This window comes from Dromiciops gliroides, chromosome 1 (genome assembly GCF_019393635.1).
Source record: "Dromiciops gliroides isolate mDroGli1 chromosome 1, mDroGli1.pri, whole genome shotgun sequence".
Taxonomy (NCBI): domain Eukaryota; kingdom Metazoa; phylum Chordata; class Mammalia; order Microbiotheria; family Microbiotheriidae; genus Dromiciops; species Dromiciops gliroides.
In genome coordinates this window covers 398,472,520-398,493,370 of record NC_057861.1, presented here as the reverse complement: position 1 = coordinate 398,493,370, position 20,851 = coordinate 398,472,520, and the positions used below count along the sequence as shown (strand labels likewise).

At 35.6% G+C, this 20,851-nt stretch overlaps 1 protein-coding gene across 1 annotated transcript in view; it reads left to right on the top strand.

The window, feature by feature from the left end:
* Window positions 1-20,851, top strand: part of GPBP1 (GC-rich promoter binding protein 1) — an 88,095-nt gene that overhangs the window by 54,520 nt on the left and 12,724 nt on the right. The window contains exons 4-8 of the mRNA XM_043974008.1: window positions 7,725-7,848; window positions 8,022-8,245; window positions 12,822-12,888; window positions 16,535-16,719; window positions 18,259-18,399. Coding sequence (XP_043829943.1) covers window positions 7,725-7,848; window positions 8,022-8,245; window positions 12,822-12,888; window positions 16,535-16,719; window positions 18,259-18,399 — 741 coding nt within the window. The remainder of the gene's footprint in view (window positions 1-7,724; window positions 7,849-8,021; window positions 8,246-12,821; window positions 12,889-16,534; window positions 16,720-18,258; window positions 18,400-20,851) is intronic.

Genomic DNA, 20,851 nt, shown 5'->3' with positions numbered 1-20,851 from the left:
AGTACTCGCAATTGGAACCAGGAAAGACTTTGAAAGCTAAGATAGTGCTTGAGCTAAATTTGGCTTGCCCTTCTTTTCACCCCTTATCATTTTTCTCTTCCTTCTTTCCTCCAGCTGTTGTAGAACCCCTTCCCTTTCCTTCTTGATCCCTGGGGGAAGACCAACCTCCCCCCACCCCCTTTTCCCTTCCCCTTGTCCTAGAACCAAAACAGGACAACTCACTTGTGTGTGTGGGGGGGGGCAGTTGGGGTTAAGTGACTGGCCCAGGGTCACACAGCTAGTAAGTGTTAAGTCTGAGGTCACATTTGAATTCAGGTCCTCCTGAATCCAAGGCCGGTGCTCTGTCCATTGTGCCACCTAGCTGCACCAAGGACAACTCACTTTAACCTAAGGACCTTTGAGTTTTGCCATCCACCCCTCTGCTCTGCCCTTACTACTTAGCATGCCTCTTCATCTTTTATGCATTGATTGTTTCCAACAGTTAGAGTCTGAGCTCCTTGTGAACATGGACTATCTCCTTTTTTCTATTTGTATCCCTAGTGCTTGGCACATAGTAAGTGCTTAATATGTCTTCATTCCTTTATTCATTCATTGAAGGAAATGAAGAGGAGAGAGTGTACATTCTAGATATGAGTGATGGCCAATGCAAAGGCATGGAGTATTGATTGAGAGTGAGAAATACTGAGAAGGCCAATTTGTCTGGATCTTAGATTTTGGGGGGAAGCAATTTGTAGTGAGTGCCTTAACCATTTCCCAGTTGAAAGTGATCTGTTCCCTCCTCAGATTTTCCCCAGAAACCATTGTACTGAAGTTCATCTTGCTCAGTCTAATTCTTTTATTATACTTATTGATTCGCTTTGCCCCTGTGCCCTAATAGAATGGAAGCCCCTTGAAGTTGATTGTGTCGTTTTCATTTCACATTTATTGTACGTTCTAGGCTCAGTATTTGTTGAATTTAGATGAAATACAACAAAGGCACACAGTGTTTTATTGCGCATCACTTTGTATGCACTCAGTAGCTATTTGTAGGAAGTTTTTGAGCGAATGAATTGAAGAGCAAATTAGGAATTAAACTGGATGTTTAGTCCTTACCTTTCATTCCCTTCACCATCTACCTCTACTCTCTTCCCCCTTTTTTCTTTTCCTTCCCTTCTTCTCTCTGTCTCTGTCTGCAGCTCACAATGACTATTTCTCAAACTATCCTTTCTTTTCTGCTTCCCCTGCAGCTTTTCATATAATTACCAAATTGAGTTCTACCTTAGTGCATCTTATTTTATTGTCTTCTTTCTACATTTCTTTTTTGTCCTTTACCTAGCACCAAACAGATGCTGCAGCAGAAAGATATCATTACTGATTTATTGATTTCTGCATTCCAACAGAAATAACATTTTTCTGCTGTTTTAAATTTTTTTGCATAATGTAGGCCCAGAAAGATTGATATCTTTATCAGTGATCTCAGAAGAAAAATAGAGTTTTAGCTCCATCGTGTGGTGAAATTTTAAACTACACTTTGAGATACAGAATGGCTTTTAGGGTTTTCTGTATTATAGGTTTTATTTTAGGAATATTGGGCTGGATTGTCCTCAGATATGTGAAACTTATATAACCAAGGAATCATCTTTGACCTAGTTGTTTCTTCAACTTATTCTCCCCTTTGTTTTGGTTAGGATGGTAAGATAAACTTTAATAGCATATATTTTCATGAATGTTTTCTCCTTGAGATATATTTCCAAGAGAGAAATGGAAGCCTAATAATAATAGTTGGTATTTATATATCACTGTAAACAGCTCTCAGGTACACATATTTAACACTGGGCATTGTAGTTAAAATATCTCCTAGTATATGAACTTTATGTCGATGAAGATCTTATTTAATCTGTATGTAGTCCGTGTGGGGGGGGGGGTGTATGTTTATTTGAGGAATTCTTTGAATGACAGGCTCATGAATTCAAATTTTACCTGCAGAGTCCTGAATGATTGAAGTTTTCTTTAAAAAGTGGAATACAGGGGGCAGGTAGGTGGCGCAGTGAATAAAGCAGCGGCCCTGGATTCAGGAGGACCTGAGTTCAAATGTGACCTCAGACACTTGACACTAGCTGTGTGACCCTGGGCAAGTCACTTAACCCCCATTGCCTCACCCCACCCCCCCAAAAAAAGTGGAATACAGCATGAAATGTAATGAGAAAAGATAATTTTGGATAGAATAGACTGGTTTGAAAGCTTCCCTTCTCCCCCCCCCCCCCCCCATTAATTAGGGCTTTAACTAGGTTGGTGGCTGTTATCTGGAAAGGAACATAAGAATATCCTTACGGGGTAAGAGAGAAAAAGAAGTCAAAGGTGACTGCTATATTAAACCTTAAAGGATGGTAGTGCCATCAACAAAAACAAGGGAATTAGGTGGAATGGGTCTTTTTGGAAAGAACATAGGATTATTTTTTGATGGATTGTTTGAGGATCCAGGTTGGGGTGGTGCTTTGAAGTTCTGATAGTACTTGAGTTAGGGAGAGATTTTTGGGTCATCCCCATAGATGTGATAATTGAAACTTTGGAAATGGGTTTAGATTACCCAGGTATATAGTTATTATTCACCAGGGAAGAGCACAAATTCAGTGGAATTGTAAGGAAGGAAGCTCAGTCACAGCGCCTTGATCTCAAGGATAGTAAGGACAGTGTAAACTCTGTTTACTAGGAATTTGGCAGTGGAGTGAAAGAGAAAGAAATGCTAGGGTGGCAAGGCTTTTTTAAAGTTTAGGGGAGATTGCTCGTATTTGTGGGCTAAGAGAGATCACTCCACACTCAGCCAAGATGATGGACTCTTTGTCAAGTAGCTAGTGTCATAGTTGAACCTCAACATAAGAAAGATTTTAATAGAGGTGGTTTAGGCATAGGCAGAAATATGGCTGTAAATGTAGTTTGGGGATACAGTGCTGGATGTGTTAGAGAAGACAAGTTGTCTAGATTGGAGCATAGTTTAAGTGGAAAATGGTTTGAATTAACATTGGAACCAAAAGATGACAGATTGTTCAGTGTCCTTAATGCCAGGCTAAAGGGATTTTAACTTGATTATTAGGAAGCAGGGAGCTATTGAAGGGTTTTGAGCAGTGGGATGACACCATGATCTCTCTGTGTATAAGAAAGATTAGTATTTTTGGCAGTGATTAATTCATTACAAGGGGGAGGAAAAGGTTAGGCAGGTTGACTAAATCATATTGCAACTTTCTAGGTAGGTGTAATAAGGTATAATACTAGGGCTTTCTCGTAGATTGAGAGAGCTTGGAAATATTACGGGCAGTGTTTGATCACTGGGGTTTTTGGTAGGCAAAGGAGAAAAAAGTACTTTCAATTTGGTTGTTACTATATTATAAATGTGTTTTGTTTTTTTTTTAAGTGAGGCAATTGGGGTTAAGTGACTTGCCCAGGGTCACACAGCTAATAAGTGTTAAGTGTCTGAGGCCGGATTATATTATAAACTTTTTGAGGACATAGATTGCCTTTATCTTTTGTAATCCCAGCATTTATTCCATGCCACCTATCATTGTCATGTTTAATTGAGTTGGAATTTTACTCTTTCTTTGTCCTTATCTCCCTTTCCCTGGTGAGGAAATGACTGGGAGATCCTCAGATGAACTTGAGAGATGAGACAGGGCAAAATTGTGGGAAGGTAAAATTTGCAGCTTTCCAAACTGATCCTGCTATTTATTTAAACTTGTCTGCCAAGGAATAGAGTACTCTGAATCATCTTAGCATGAAGCTATCCCTCAGTTAGGAAGATTTCCCTTCCTCCTGGGCTTCCCCCCCACCCAAACACGGCACCTCCCTCCCCCCCAAAAAAGGGGGGGGAACCACCAGCAATACTCTCCCAGATTAGCTCAGTAAACACTGTCTTGCTGATGGGGGATTGGCTGTTAGGATGTGTATGCCCATGAGGGTTTTCTGTATTCCTCAATTATTACTGGCCTGCAGTTTCTAAGATTTCCAAGCAAAGAGATGAGTGAAGCTCTCTATTAGCCTATCTATTATTTGGTAATTGTCACTAGTTTAGCAGCTTGTAACACTCCCCACAGCTTTGCTTTCCTATTTGTATAAACATGGCTGGCAGCCAAAAGTTGCTGCTGTAGATATTTAATGTAAACACTGCTTTAATTGTGATAATTTTGCTTTAGGCTATATTCGCACAATGAACTGGATATTTTAGACAGCTACTCTTTAAGATTATTAATCTTTGTTGATCTTCACTGATTTTGTTGGCTGTGGTGAACTTGATTGACTCCCTGTTGGTATCTGAGAGCTTCCTATTAATTTTAAACCCTGGGTAGCATTTTGCTTTATTTGTCTTCCCTAAGTCCTGGGATTGGCTGTCAGCCACACTACATATTCTTATATCTATCTCCCTCATTTTATAGCTTTTAGCCTTTTGTGGGTGGGGGAGGAACATTCAAAACGTTTTACTGGTGAAAATAACAGCAAAAATGTTTTATCTTACAAGTCTTTTAGGGCTTATTTTTTTTTCATCTTTAGTCTTCATTGCAACGTAACTAAAAGTATGCCTGATTCTCCTGGTTCCTAGTCTTGACATTCTAATTACTTTTTTTGTTTTGGAGGGTCAACCCTACCCAACTTCCCCCTCCCCTCCCACTCTTAATCTCTGTTTTGTTATTTTCTCATTTTCCCCTTACTTTTTTCCTTATTTGTCCTGTAAGGAGGACAGATATAAAAATTTAACTTGTACAAATGAGGTAAGATTAAAGATTTCAGTTTCTTTCCTGGTGAGTCAAGTTTAGGAAATACTTAGTATTGCTACTTTGGCTGACATGTATGAAGATGGTCTGGGAAGGTAGGTAGGAGCTAAATTGTGGGAGGCTTTAAATTCCAGGTTGAAGAGTTTATATTTTACCTAGAGGCACTAATCCTGGAAATGGCATGATCAGATATGTGCTTTAGGAGTATGTGGGATCATTAAATAGGGTTTTTTGTGACTGCAGGTATTGATGGATGGATGAATAATGAAATGGATGGATGTGAAAAGTTGGGGTTGAATCTTCAGGATTTAGCAATTAATTCACTTGGGCGATGAGAAGGAAGCTTGATAAGAGACAAGGTTGCAAACTTAGGTAACTAGAAGAATGGTGGTACACTCAGTAACAGCATTGAAACTTTAATGAGTTGATGGTAAAAGTTGCTTCTTTTTGTATATGTTGACTTAGAGATAGATGGTCATGAAAAATCAAGGTGAAGATATTTACAGGTCATTGGTGACTGGAAAAGAAATTAGAGTATAATGAAACTCAGGGGAGCTGAGGACTTTGACAAGGTGGTAGTATATGTAGAGAAAACAAGTGGATCCATGAAAGAAGTTTGGAGAATTACCTAGGTTTAATGTGTGGGAGATGGATGAAAATCCAGCAAAGGAAATTGAAGAGAAGACATCAAATGAATAGGAGAGAACCACAACAGACCAATGACATAAGAAGCCCAGGTGTCAGAATCTTCACAAGAAGGGAATGGTTGACAAGAACAAAAATTACAAAAGGTCTTTGGATTTAGTAGTTTGTGTTTTGTTGGTAACTCAATAGCAGTCTTAATCAGGAGGGTTTAGAAAGCCAGATTGCAAGGGATTGAGAAGTGAGGGAGAAGTTAGGAAATGAAGGCAACTAATACAGTTGGTTCTTTCTAGGAGCTGACTGTCAAATGAAGAAACAGATGGCAGGGTCAGGTGAGGTTTTTTTGGACCCAGGGCATAATGAGAGATAGGGAGAGGAAAGGGCAAAAAGAGATGAAAGGGAAGGAAAGATATTGAAAACACAAGGGTTGTTGGTCTTGACAGATGGGGGAGTCACCTTTTTCATAGTTACAAAGGAACAGGCAATGGAACAAATGAGGAATTATGTGGAGGGATATTTAAGTTGTGAAGTTAAGAAGATGTGACAGCCTCTAAGTAAAGGAAGTGAGAGGAAGATAGTAGGTAAACTGTTGGGAGTGTGGCAGTTGGGGAAAAATGGGATTGCCATGCAGAGTGAGGGTCCATGGGACAGTAAATAAAATGAATGTGTAGTGGATTCATTTTCAAGACTCTAGCTGTACTTAGCAGTGTGTGAATAGGAGTGAAGACAATGGGATCAACCCAGAGTTAAGAGTTTGGCAGGATTTAATTGTAGGTAGTATAATAGGACTAAGGATTCAAGAGTGGATGGTAGTTGAATTGGTCAACTATGGGATCAAGAAGGGGGAAAGTGAGGCCAAAAAAGCATCTGATATAAACTGGGAGACCAGGGAAGGGTAAAGAGATTGAAAGTCATAATAAGGATGTAGAATAAATTTAAGGTGCAGGATAGTGTGAAGTTATATGAATATATAGTAAAGGACAGACAAGATCAATATGTAGCAGTTACAGTTGCATTGTTTGTGAAGGATATGTACAGGCATGTATATAATTATTAAAATTGTTTTTTGTGGATGGAAATAGTTTTAAGAAGTCTTAGAAGGTTGTGATTGCTGTCTTTTCATGTATTTGAAAGGCTGTCAGCAGGAAAGAGGGATAAAATTTGGGTTTTTTTGGTCCTAGAAGACAACAATGGGTAGAAGTGTCAGAGGCAAATTTAGGTCTAATGTGAGGAGAACTTGCTGCTGGCTTTCAAGAGCCCAGATAGTATGGTATTGTGGAAGGAGTTCTGGGTTTGGATTGTTTAAGGTCTGAGGACCTGGATTTGAAACCTCTCTATGCTGTTTATGACAGTATGACCTTGGGCAAGCCAGATAACCTGTCCTATGTCTCAGTTTCCTCATTTGTAAAATCAGAGGGTGGTGCAGTGGATAGAGCACCAGCCCTGGAGTCAGGAGGACCTGAGTTCAAATTTGGCCTCAGACACTTGACACTTACTAGCTGTGTGACCCTGGGCAGGTCACTTAACCCCAATTGCCTCACTTAAAAAAAAAATCAGAGGGTTGGACTAAATGACAACCTTCTAAATTTGTGATCTAATGGCCACCACACTATAGTTGAAGCTGTATGTATGTTTATCAGTACTTTGGAAATTAAAAGTTTTTTGAGTGTGGTTATGGTGGAGACTTTTAGATAAATCCTTAAGGTTTTTGCTGACTGTTTTGGAAGCTCTAGATTTTTTTTTTTTTAATAGAAGAGAGGGGCTATTGGCATTTGGGAGAAGTGGAGAAGCTGTAAGTTTGAGATAATGACTAAAGAATTGTGTAGCAAATTACCAATTTGTGGTTAATTTAAAAAACATTTTATAGATTGTATTTCTTATGTGAGTAAAGGCACTTTGAAAAAACTTAAGGAAAATGCATCAGCATTGTCTGTTTTCTTAATGCTGGTATATTATGCTTATCCTTTGGTAATATTTGACAGCTTAATGATTAGAGACTAGAGAAGTTTTAAGACTATTCTAAATTCCCTCATTAAAGGAGTTAAATTAATTTAACATTTTGATTAAAAAATGAACAGAAGACAGTAAATATTGGTGTTAAATAGCAGCTACAATTTAATACAAATTTTTTAAAGACATGGAATATATGGTGAATAATAAAATGTTCCTGATTGTATTCTCAAAAATACTTTAAAAGGTTGAAATACTAGGAATTAGTCATTCTTTCTTTTTTAATTTTTTTTTGGGGGGGGGAGTAGTCATTTTTTCAAAAGTCTTATAAAATTATATGGGGTAAAAGTAGAATGTTGCCTGTATTTATGCTTAAAATCTGTATTCTTTTAGTCATCACTGAATTTTGAAAAACATTCTGAAAGCTTCCAGTGGGCAGAGAATCGTTATGATATAAATCGTAGACGTCACAACTCTTCAGATGGCTTTGATTCTGGCATTGGACGTTCTAATGGAGGTAAGGTTTTTCTAAGGACTCTTGATATAGTTTAAAAAGTGGTTTGATTTTTAAACATTCTTTTAGAAAACATTTTATTTGTTTGGATGGTTATATTCTTCCATATACAGTTTTTTGCTTTGTCTTTGGGCAAAGTCATCTTTGCAAGAATTATTTTATTTTTGCCATTGTAGGAAACTTTGGAAGGAAAGAAAAAAATGGATGGCGTGCACATGGAAGAAATGGTACTGAAAACATAAATCATCGAGGGGGATACCATGGTGGAAGTTCCCGTTCTCGTAGCAGTGCTTTCCACTCTGGAAAAAGCCAAGGACTGCATGAAAACAATGTCCCTGACAATGAAACTGGGAAAAAAGAAGACAAGGAAGAACGCAAACAATTTGAGGCTGAGGATTTTGTAAGTTTCTTGTAATTATAATACAAAACGAGGTTTCATTGTTTCTTCAAGTGCCATTTTACCCATTATGCAAGCTACTTCATGAGATTTCACCAGTACAGCTCATCTTATACAGGGATCACCCTTTCCATACATAGGTAAGAGGTATTAGTCATTTGACCACTTATTTTTTTATTTTATTTTAAAAATCCTTTTGTTTAGTGGGTGGGTTTTAAATATATATATATATATATATATATATATATATATATATATACACACACTATGTACACTTTAAGTTTTGGTCTAACAAATATTATTAAATTCACTTCATCATAATGTTTTGCAACCACTAGGGAGTTTTCTAGTTTTGTTTAATAAAATCACATTGTATACAATCTGCATCATTTATGCCAAGAGAACAAAAAGATGTGGTGCAAGGGGTAGGGGAAAGAGGGAGATAAATGTTTGTTTATATTTTTAAAAAATACTAACCTTTTTATTAAAATTGTTTAATAATTTATTTGCATGATAGGACTTGGCAAGTGGGCATTATGCTTTTTAAGTATTTGAGGAACCATTTTTAGATTAATTTTAAATTTTTTATTCAGAAATTTTCTAACTGCAGCATATTGTCTTCCCTATTGATTTGAAAATACATAGCTTATGGGGCAGCTAGGTGGCGCAGTGGATAGAGCACCAGTCCTGGAGTCAGGAGTACCTGAGTTCAAAGCCAGCCTCAGACACTTAACACTTGCTAGCTGTGTGACCCTGGGCAAGTCACTTAACCCCAATTGCCTCACTTTAAAAAAAAAAAGAAAAAGAAAAGAAAATACGTAGCTTTGTTTTAGGAATACTCGATTTTACTGATTTTAAACACATTGTTGTCCACCCAAATAAGAGAATGGTCCCTAGCACCCCTAAAAGATACGAAGAAAAAGGGAAGAGACCTGAACTCTTTATTATTTTTGATCACTTATCAGATAGCAGGTGGAGTGGAGATTTATTTTAAAAGGAAAGTAATAGAAAAATATATCATCACCTAGAACAGGCCTAACCTGTCAGTCAGGAATGGTATTTGCATTTTAAAATACAATAAAACTTTACTTAAAAGTGTAAATATTGTTCTTAGCTCACTCATGTTACAAAAGCAGACAGCTCCGGGGCAGCTAGATGGCGCAGTGGATAGAGCACTGGCCCTGGATTCAGGAGGACCTGAGTTCAAATCTGGCCTCAGACACAACACTTACTAGCTGTGTGACGCTGGGCAAGTCACTTAACCCCAATTGCCTCACTTTAAAAACAACAAAAAAAAGCAGACAGCTCAGAGTTCTGATCTAGAAGATGTACTTCTCACAAAGTTGTAACAGGGTTCTCTAAGCATCTTACCATGTATCCAATTTTAAATCTCACATGGGAGCCAGGTCAGGTCAGGACTATTCTGCCATCATGGGATTTCCTGCAATTGCTGGAGTTCTTACTTGAAGTAGTGCTTCCCAGTTGTTTCAAAACCACTATGGAACAACAAAATTGGCTCTAACTAAAGTGGTAGGAAGACCCTTAATTGTCATAGTATCCACTAACACTTAATTGATTTTTCTGTATTTGAGCCTCTACTGGTAACCTGAGTCAGTCTATGTTCATCCACCTATACACATCTAACTGCCCTTCGATTTCACCCACTGACATAGCGAGAGGATTTGGACTTATATCTCCTTTTGTCCTATTTGTTTGACATACTATTGCTGCAGTGGCGGTTTCTGTGGCTGCAGGTTATTAATGAAATTTTCATTAATCTGAAATAGAATTTCACACAATTGGTGATAAATTAAATGAGATATTCATCCTATACTTATGCCCACGTTGACTATATTTTAATAACATATAACTATATGTACAAATATGAGTTACATCATTAAAAAATGTCTTTATGTCCATAATGCAACATTGGTAATAAAGCAATGTATGGCCCCCAATTTCCCAGTAGTTAACTAGTTTTCTAAAACTGCAAATATAAAATGGGATGAACTAAAATTGCACTTGTAGGAGAGTTATCTTTGTTTTTATAATCTTATTGATTCAAAATATTATCATTCATTTTTGTCACTTGCAAGTTTTTCTTTTTAAATTATGGAGTACATTTGGCTTCCTAGTCATTTTAAACCTTTAATGGTTTTTATATGAACTATTTCTTATTTAATTTGATATGGAAATTAACTTGTATATTTCAGTTTATTTAAATATTATTGAACATAATTGTTTAACTAGTCTTTATACTTTTTGGTAGTAGTTCTAACAAGTTTTTCAGTTATTTTTGCTTAGTCTTACTTGAATATCAATTCTCAAATCATTTTTAGATTATTCATAGGAAAAATAGTTGATTCCAAACTAGCTTTTCCTTTCTACTTTACATGCTTCAGGTTAGCCTTACTGAAAGTTGATAGGGGAATCCCTATGTGTATGGCAAAATGAAAATCTAGCACACAAAAAATCATATTCAAAAACTAAACGTTTTGATCTGTGTGTCCATCTTGAAATCCCAGTTATTTTACCAAGTTAGTATTTTACATTGCTTTATATCGCTGAATTTGTAGATTGAACTTTTTGCCAGATGCTACAAAAAGTTAATATAAGAGCTATTATATGAAGATACTAGACATCAACTTATTTTGGTTCTTTTAGGTTTGGCATAAAAACTGGTTTGTAGAACATAATACATTGTCCATTGTTGCATAAGATCAATAAGGCCTAAACTCCAATCTTTTCAAGAGAAAAGGGCCTAGTTTGTTTGGCTTCAGGTTTGGCCGAGATAGTTTGAGTTGTTCTCTTATTAAAGCACAGGGTATGAGTGCTTGTCCCAGAATTTATTATGGGATTCTGAGTTCCGTTAAGATTTATATAGAGCTAAAATCCCATTATATTAAAATAGGGGGAAATAGCATAGGACAGCCCATTTCATATAACCAGTGCTTTATTGGTGAGTTTATAATAATTTCTATAGAATGAAAAATCCAGTACAAGAAGTGTTTTTTGTTTCCTGACTTTTATCCACATAATAGTCATTCTCTGTGATGGAAAATCTTTGATTTTGTGCTGTTTTCATTGTAGGTTTGGAGAGCTGGCCTGTAGCTGATGTTGTTTTTTGTCCTGTCATCAAGTAACAGTTGTGTTTCAACTCCCAACCTTGCCACCTCAAGCATCTTAATCCCCTAATCAAAACCAACAAAGCACATTAAAATATATAGGACTTAGGGAGAAGACAAAGGTCATAGGACAAGTACATTCAGACTTGGAAAGGACCTTAAAGGTTATATAGGCTCATATAACTACAGCCAGAAGAAATCTTAGAGGCCATCTATTCTAACCCCTGCATTATACAAATGAAGAGAAACTTAAGTCCCAAGAGAGATCGTGACTTGTGTAATGTTTCATAAGTAGTAAATGACAGAGCTTGGATTTGAGTACAAGTCCTATGACACTGCAGTGTGCTTAATACTTCCTGTCCTCTTTTACTGTGTTTAAAGGCTTTTCCCTTTCTAATTAGTTATAAAAAGGTCAGCTTTTATACCCACCTTCTGCAGACAGAATATAATTTGCAGCAGTGTACTCATTTAAACAAAATCTATTGTGATGTTCCATGCAATCTTTAATAAAGTGGTTTTTACCTTTATTTACTAATGATTTTTTATACCAGTGGTAACAACTTGAATAATACAAAATTGCTGCTGATGAAAAAAAATTATTTGTAGGCTTCCTTCATTCACTCATTTAATAAATATTTGTTAAATCCCTATGAACAAGGCGCTGTGGGAGAGTCAAAGACATTTTAAGCACAGTTCTTGGTCTCATTTTAAAAACTGAGAGTGGAGGTTTATGTGCATACAATGCATAAATGGCATAAAGAAGCAAATGATAACTCATAGTACTTAAACTCTAATTAGTATATCAGACATTTAAAACTAGTTGAATTTATATTTGTATTTGAATATTCTAGTAATTTAGTGTTAGCATAATGAAACCACATCTGAAGGTCTGACTCGAGTTACAAGTTAGTCTAGTTTTTGAATTTTAGCTCTTCTCCTCTATTCCATGCTAAGGATGGGTAGATATTTTGAGATTGAAGTAAAACAATAGTCTGAGAGGTTACTTCTCCCTAAACTTGCTCTCTTTCTTACTCATATTTTTCCTCTGTTTGGGGAAATAAATGTCAAAGGCCGTATCTTCTGACCCCAATGAAAGAGCATAGTAATAATGTTAACAACTGAATAGATGTTACTTTTAGATTTCTGTTGATACTAATATCAGTGTTGAAAGGGACTTCAGAGGACATCTGGTTTACTCCCTCATTTTATAGATGGGGAAACTCAAGTCCAGGAAAGTCAAGTTATTTTGTCCAGGGCCACACAGGTTGTAAACATCAGAGTGTGATTTGATTCTAAAGCCAGTGACCTTTCTGCTGTACTACTGTATATGATTGACTTCTGGCAATTTGGAGTTGATTGTGTCATAAGTTTTTAAATAATTTTCAACTGGATTTTTGCTTATTTATGTCTAGAAGTTGAACATTATTTGTTAAATCCACAAACTTTCCTTTCAGCCATCGTTAAATCCTGAATATGAGAGAGAGCCAAATCAGAATAAATCTTTAGCCGCAGGTGTTTGGGGTGAGTATTTTTTGGTCCATTTGTGATATATAAAATAGTATTTATAAATTTGACTATTTAGTAAAATGCTACAAATGGGAAAATTGTTTACAAGATGGTTATTAGGGGAGAACACTAGCAATAATTGTAATCAAGAAAGGCTTTATGTAGAAATTGGTGCTTGAAAGAAATGAGAGATTCTGAGGCTAAAATGACAAAGTGGACTTGTGAGCATGGCATTAAGAGACCACTAGTAAAAAAGCAAGGAATTGGAGATGGAGTACCACGAAGAGAAGGTTGGTATGACTAGAAATCCAGACCTACGAGCAAAGGAAACAAAACAATTGTATAATGAAACTGAAAAAAGATAAAACACAGGTTATGAGGAGTCAGGAATAACTCAGAGGTTGCTACCTGGAAAGCTGATTGTGCCTGCAACAGAAATAGAGATGGCATAATCTTTATTTGTGAGGAAGGCACTATATCTACTACTTATTTTTTCTCTTGCCTCAACTCTTATTGTTTATAAGTACCAGTCAGTTTATTGGTTGTACCCATTGGATGGCCTTGTATACAAGAAATGGAAACAAAACTTTTCTGTGGAGAAGCTGAGTGTGCTTTACGTAGGATTTCTATAATATTTATGTTTCCACTCACTTTTAACGATTAAGCACTGACTTTAATGATCAAGTATAACTTGTAAGGCCAAGGGGAAGTTGAAGATCGGCGTTCTAGATTTACTAAAAAGCCAAAAAGGATTTGGAGAAAATGTCAAAAGATCATACAAAGTATTCAGTGTGGAAACTGAAACTTGAAAAGGTTGGAGGGGCAGTTTAATGGAGAAGAATGAAGAAAAGTGAGAGGGCAATCAATTATCCTTGTCTTTGATCTGCTTTAGATTGATTTTAGTGAAATTTTAGTTGTCAACTGAATACTAACCAACTTTGGTGCTATTTCCCTCTACTATCAGTTGATACTACTTAAGAAATAATGACTAATTTGGGGGGCAGCACTGACCCTGGATTCAGGAGGACCTGAGTTCAAATGTGACCTCAGACACTTGAAACTTACTGGGCAAGTCACTTAACCCTCATTGCCCTGCCAAAATTAAAAAAAGAAGAAGAAAGAAATAATGACTAATTTTAATATTTATTATTGAGGCAGCTAGATAGCACAGTGGATAATTGCTTTCCTGGGTTGTTGTGAGGATAAAATGAGATAGTACTTATAAAGCACTTTGTAAAACCTTAAAGTACTATATAAATACTAGCTATTATATTAGACATGAAGAAAACATAATTAGGAAGTTAAAACATAAAATGTAATTCAAAAACCAAAGAGAATATAATATATTTTAAGTTATTTGTATTAATAGACAAACTAGGGATAGATAATCCAAAAATTAGTTATAAGCTTTGGCGAGAGTACATTCTTGAATACTTCAAATATAGGTGTTTCTTGGTTTTCTAGGAATTCATTTTAGAGTAACAGAGATACATTTCAAAGATCTATAACAGAGATACATTTCAAAGATCTAACTTGGAAAAACTGAGATGTTTTGTTTCCCATTTACCAAATTCTTCCCCCATCTCCATTGTGAGAACCACTTGTACTTGGAAATTGATTCAGATTTTTCACTCTTAAGACACTCTGGAGCAGATTTGAAATTATGTACTAGTGTATAAAGTAAATAGAATTTAGATGTAAAGAAAACAGTCATTAGTGGATTAGATTCTGCATATTAATTAATGCCTGAATTGTTAACCAAGTAAATAGGTTAGATTTCAATTTTAATAGCAAGTTGTTTGTTTATTTGTGGCTTGTCTTATCTTTCCTACTAAATCGATGAGCTTTTTCAGGACACTGACCAACTTCTTGTTCATCTTTGTATTCCCAGCACAGTTTTCTTGCACGTTGTAGGGAATTGATAAAGGTTTGTTGACCAAATAAATGAATAAATATGTGAGAATTGTTGAATATAATATAGCCTATCTGAAGGTTTATTTGCTTATGAGCAATAGATAATTGATTGCAAGTGAATTTTGGATTTTCCATTGTTTGTTATATCCCCTTCCATTTATTGCTGCAGGTAATTTGGTAGCTCACTATATTAGTATCAATAGCAAGGCAGTGTGACTAGAGAGAGGGAGCAAATTGCAGAGATGATGTGGAAATAGAAAGAACAGGACTTAGGCTGTTATTTGATGTGTGTTTGTTGTAAGGGAGACAATATAGTTTAAGGTGACTGAGCTTTTGATCCTTGATGACTTGGTGCCGTTAACAGAAATAGGAAGTTGGAAGAATGGGTAGGTCAAGTGAGGTGAGAAGGGAAGGAATGGCTTGTTGGAAATCTTGCTTTTTTGTTATCCATACAAAAATATCCATTGAGTAGTTGGAGGTAGAGAATTGGAAGAGCATAGATTAATAATAATAATACATTTGGGAATCATCTATGTAGAGCTTTTATTGTGATTGTTGCTAGTAATAGTGGTTTTTATCAAACATTTGTTGGTAGTATATGCGTTGTTGCCCACTGTCTTAGGCATTATTTTCATAATGCTTTTTAACCTTGTTTATGTTTTCCCTTGTGTTAATCAAAGTCATCTCAGTATAAATAAAAAGTAGCACAATTTAAAATCTAAATCCTCCTAACACTTCATCACATTTAGTAATCTTAAACAGACTATTCTGTGAACTTAATTTACAGGATTCCTTTAGAGAGAAATGCTTCCCTCCCTAATAAACTATAGTAATTGTCTCACTGTGAGATGATTGTGACAACTGTACCTTGGTACTTCTGAACTTTAGGAACAGTTTTTCTCCCTGATTTGAAGCTACTAGCAGTCTTATTAGCCTTTCAGAAAGCTTTCTTCAGAGCTTGAAGCAACAGTTATTGGTAATCACCTCTTTTTTTTTTTTTTCCCTTAAAATTAGAAGAGTGATGATATTTGCTAGTGGCAACTTCATGGCAGGGGTCATCAAAGGAAATAGTGCAAAGGAGGAATTGATGGGGGAAATGTTTAATTTCTTCTCAAAATAGGTTGAGGGAGGAGAATGTGAGTAATATATAATGCAAGAGTTCATTTTATTTAAAAAATGAAAGCATTTTTCAAGATGACTAAAACATAAAAGATGAAATAAACATTTACACTTGGTTAATTTTTTAAATTAATTTTTTTCAATTAACAAGCGTTTTCTTTCCTACTGAACACCAGAAAATCTCTGTAACAAATATTCATAGTCATGAAAAACATTCCTATGTTAGTAGTGTCCAAAAATGTATCTTATTCTTTATATTTAGTCCATCCCTTCTATGTCAGTTGTCTAGAATCATGCTTAATTATTGTGTTGATCAGAGCTTTTAATAAGTGTTTCAAAATTGTTTTTTTAAAAAAATAATGTTGGTTAGTTTCCTAAACATACTAAGCATCGTATAGTTAACAGAAGGGTACAAAATTAGTTGACATTGGAATAACTTATTCGTCAGGTTAGTTTTTAAGCATCCAATGAGTATGTGGTTAAATTTACTCCAAAAACTAAGTTTATGAGACTTTAAATAGTTATGATCACAAAGATAATATAATATTATTGGGCTAAGTTATTCTCTTATTGTTTTATTTTAAGATCTAGGGGAAAGATAACTATAATTCATTATTTGTTTATACAGAATATCCTCTGAATCCTAAATCTAGAGCTCCAAGAATGCTGGTCATTAAAAAAGGTAGTACAAAAGATTTACAGATATCTGGATTCCCTGCAGTAGGAAATCTTCATCCTCAGCCAGTTAAAAATGGAACTGGTCCAAGTGTTTATAAAGGATTAGTCCCTAAACCTGCTGCTCCACCTACAAAGGTAAGGATTTTGTTTGTTTTTAAGGTTTTTTTCCTCCAAAAAGTATTTGAAATTGATAAAATATACAGTAGTGGTAATGTAAAGCATGTATATTTTGAAAAATTGCACTGACTTCTGTCAATTTACTTATTTCTCGATGGCTGGATCTGGCCCATTTTATCTTAATTTCTGTTACATTTTAGAACTACTACTCAACTCTGTTCTTTTTATAGTAAAAAAATAGATGCCCAAAGTGAGATGTTAGGGATAGGGGCAGGACCTGTGATTTCATTACTATAGGGAACTCCTAGGTAAGGAAACTCCCCCTGTCAATGCAGGTTGGCACCTTTTTTGCAATTTGTAGTCTTTAGAGAGTTGATTAGATCACTGAGAGTTTGTGACTTGCTCAGGTCATTTAGTCTGTGCCAGAGGCAGAACTTCTTCTATGATCTTCCTGGCTTTAAGGCTGACTATTTGTACAAAATGAGACAGTAACTTTACTGAATTTTGAAATCTACATGAGCAACTTTATAACATATTGCAACTCATTTATGTGAAGGGCTGTGGGAAATGCCTGTTACGTTAAGTGCTATGAAAAATACTACCCTTCAGTAAAACTTATCTACAGCAAGGGCCTGATGACACATACAGTGGTAGATTTCAAAATAAGAGGTTAAAAAGTCCTTTAAGAGGTAGGAACTGTCAATTGGGGGACTCGGGGAAGGCTTAGTAGAGATGGTAGGAGGGAAAGATAGTATGTATTTGTCTTATTAGCACAACCGACATAAAAACACTTGGAAGGTTTACAAAATGCTTTCTTCAGAATAACCCAAAGGCAAGTAGTACAAATTGAATTCAGTGTAGACTTACTAGGTACCTACTATCAACAAACAACATTGTTATCCCTGCCTTACAGATGACAAAACTAAAACAGCTTTTGTTGTGAAAAATACTCTATACACCAAGTTCAGGGACCTGGATTTCTTCTAAGTTAACACTTAAAAGAGCTTAGTGACTTGCCCACATAAATTATTATAATCTAGAGCATTCTTTACTTTATTGTGCTATTTACCTGGTGGCTTCTTAAACTTTTTCCACTTGTGATCCCTTTTTGCCCAAGAAATTGTTATTGGGTATATAGGTATGTAAAATAGGTAGACAAACATTTACTGCCAAATTTTTCATAACCTCCAAACTCATGCATCCCTACATGGGGTTGCAACCCACGGTTTAAGAAGCTTTGGTTTATAAGAAGGTATTATGATTTCTGGAAATTCTTCACTAATCTGCTTGAAAGTGAAGGGATATATATTAACTAAATTTTACTTCCAGGGTTTTTCTTTAGCCTTAGATTTGGATTGCATATATTTTCCTCTCTTTTTAAAATAATGGAAAGAGACCTATGGAGCAGTAATTAGAAAGTCTTGTAAAAAAAATTTTTTTAGTGTAATACTCTGATTCCTATATTTTTTGTCAAAACCTTGCAGCATGTTTAATTCTTTTTCTATCTTTTTTTTTGTTCATAACTATATCCATATATGTTCATATGTATTTTTTTAGCCTACACAATGGAAAAGCCAAACTAAAGAAAATAAAGTCGGAACTCCTTACCCTCATGAGTCTTCATACGGCATTGGCAACTTTAATGCCTTCAAATCAACTGCCAAGAATTTTAGTGTTTCAACAAATTCAGTTAAAGAGGTATAGTAATATTTTTTATATCATAAAATATTTAAATCCCAGTAATCCAATAAAAAGAGTGAAAATAAAATTAAATGGATGCTGTATATAAGTATGTTATGTGGATATGAAATATATTAAGGTACTTTGAATCCCCTCTGAAAAGTAGAATGAGCACTGGATAATATTAGATATTTTGCTTTTTATTTAGAAAGAGAATAATATTTGAGGATATAGTTATTTTTTTCTGTTTGTCTTAATTTTTAAAATTTAATTAAAAATGTTTAATTATTTCAAGCTTGTCTTGTTTAATTTGAGGCAGCTAGGTGGTACATTGTATATAGAGCACTGGGCCTGGAGTCAAACCTTAGTGAATCATCATGGGTCAGAACTCTGATCTTCCAGTGCTTCTGAGTTATTCTGGGTCAAGAACGGTAGTCTTCAGGCCCTGTTTGTGTGCTCTGGGTCCCGTCCCCATCTCCCCCCAATTTCCTTGCATCCTGTTGAGTGTTACTGCCTCTTTGGAGTTCCTTGTCAGGAACATTCTAGATTTTGGGCCCCTAGGACCAAAGTGCTTTAGCCTTCAAGTACCCCTCAGGTATTCCTGATCAGAAGACTGACAAGCTTCTAGCCTGGTTACCTATGCTGATGCTAGCTTGCCTAGCAGTATCCCTTTCCAAATGCTTACGTTCTCTTGGAGTCTTTGTCTTCCTCCTTCCCCTCTTTGCTTTCTTTTCCTTTTCTTTTTAAATATTTTTTCCAATTACATGTAAGAATAATTTTTAGTCCCCTTTTATAAATTTGAGTTCCAAATTCTCTCCCACCCTCCCCTTCCCTATCCTTGAGAAGGCAAAGCAATTTGATATAGTTAATACATGTGCAGTCATACAAAACACACTTCCATATTAGTCATGTTGTGAAAGAAAACACACAAAAAAGCTGCTTTGATATGCATTCAGCATCAGTTCTTTTCTCTGGAAGTAAATAGTATTTTCATCGTAGGTCCTTTAGAATTGTCTTGGATCTTTGTATTGCTGGGAATAGCTAAGTCATTCATAGTTGATCATCGTACAATATTTCTGTTACTATGTACAATAGTGTCCTGGTTCTTTTCACTTCACTTTGCATCAGTTTGTTTAAGTCTTTCCAGGTTTTTTGAAAGCATCCTGCTCATTATTTCTACAGTTGGACCATAATTTTCATACCTAAAAAGCTGCATATATCTGAATAGCTGCATTACCTTAGTCAGTGAAAATTTCAGGAGGTACTAATGTAACAACATCATATTATATTTGAAACTGCTTAGAAGGATCATTTTCCTTTGGAATCCTCTATACCATCAAACAAGATAATTTAGAGAAATAGAAAGGAAAAGGTGAATAGTCTCAACTCTTGTTTTATGTGAGGAAACTGATAGTTCTAAAAGTGACTTGAGACTACACAGCTAGTGTAGCCTCAGTGGAAGATCTGAGCATGAGAACCTGGTTCAACTCTCATTGTGGTGTTTTTTTCTCTGTACCATGTTGAGGTTGTAGTTAGAAGGCATGATAGGGATGATTATGCATAAGGACCCAGCTTAAGAGACTGAGGAGGCTCAAACCATGAGGAGGAAGACAGAGTCTCTCTATCATAGAAACCCAGACAATAGAGACTATGCAGGAGACTGTGTGTGTGTGCGCACAGATAAATTCATTAAAAATATAGTTAATGGTCAGCTGCTGCAGTGGTAATAGAGTTAAACAACTTTACCTGTTCATTTTTGAGAGTTCTATCAGAGTCGATACAAAGTACTCATTGTTGGAAAAATTATTTGCTCTTTGTGATGAAAAGTCCAGAGAGATAGAGGTACTGTTCTACTTAGCCACTTCCCCACATAATAAATCAATTCAACAAGTATTTCTTTTTGTTTTTTTTCCAATTACATGTAAAGATAATTTTTGATATTTGTTTTTATATGATTTTGAATTACAAATTTTTCTCCCTCCCTTCCCTTCCCACTTCCCAAGACAGAAAGCAGTCTGATATAGGTTATATTTTTATATATATATTTTTATATATATATATATATATATATACATATACACACACATTAAACACATTTCCACATTACTCATGTTGTGAAAGAAGAATCAGAACAAAAGGGAGAAACTTCAAAAAAAGAAAACAAAAAAGTATAGAAATAGTATGATTCAATCTGCATCCAGATTCCACAGTTCTTTTCTCTGAATTGTCTTGGATCATTGCACAGCTGAGAAGAGCTAAGTCTGTCACAGTTGTTCATCACACAATGTTGCTGTTACTATGTACAATGTTCTGGTTCTGCTCATCTCACTCAGCATCAGTCCATTTGTCTTTCCAGGTTTTTCTGAAATCGGCCTGCTTATTTCTTATAGCACAGTAGTATTCCATCACATTCGTATACCACAGCTGTTTAGCCTCAACAATTATTTCTTAAACATTGCTATGAATCCAG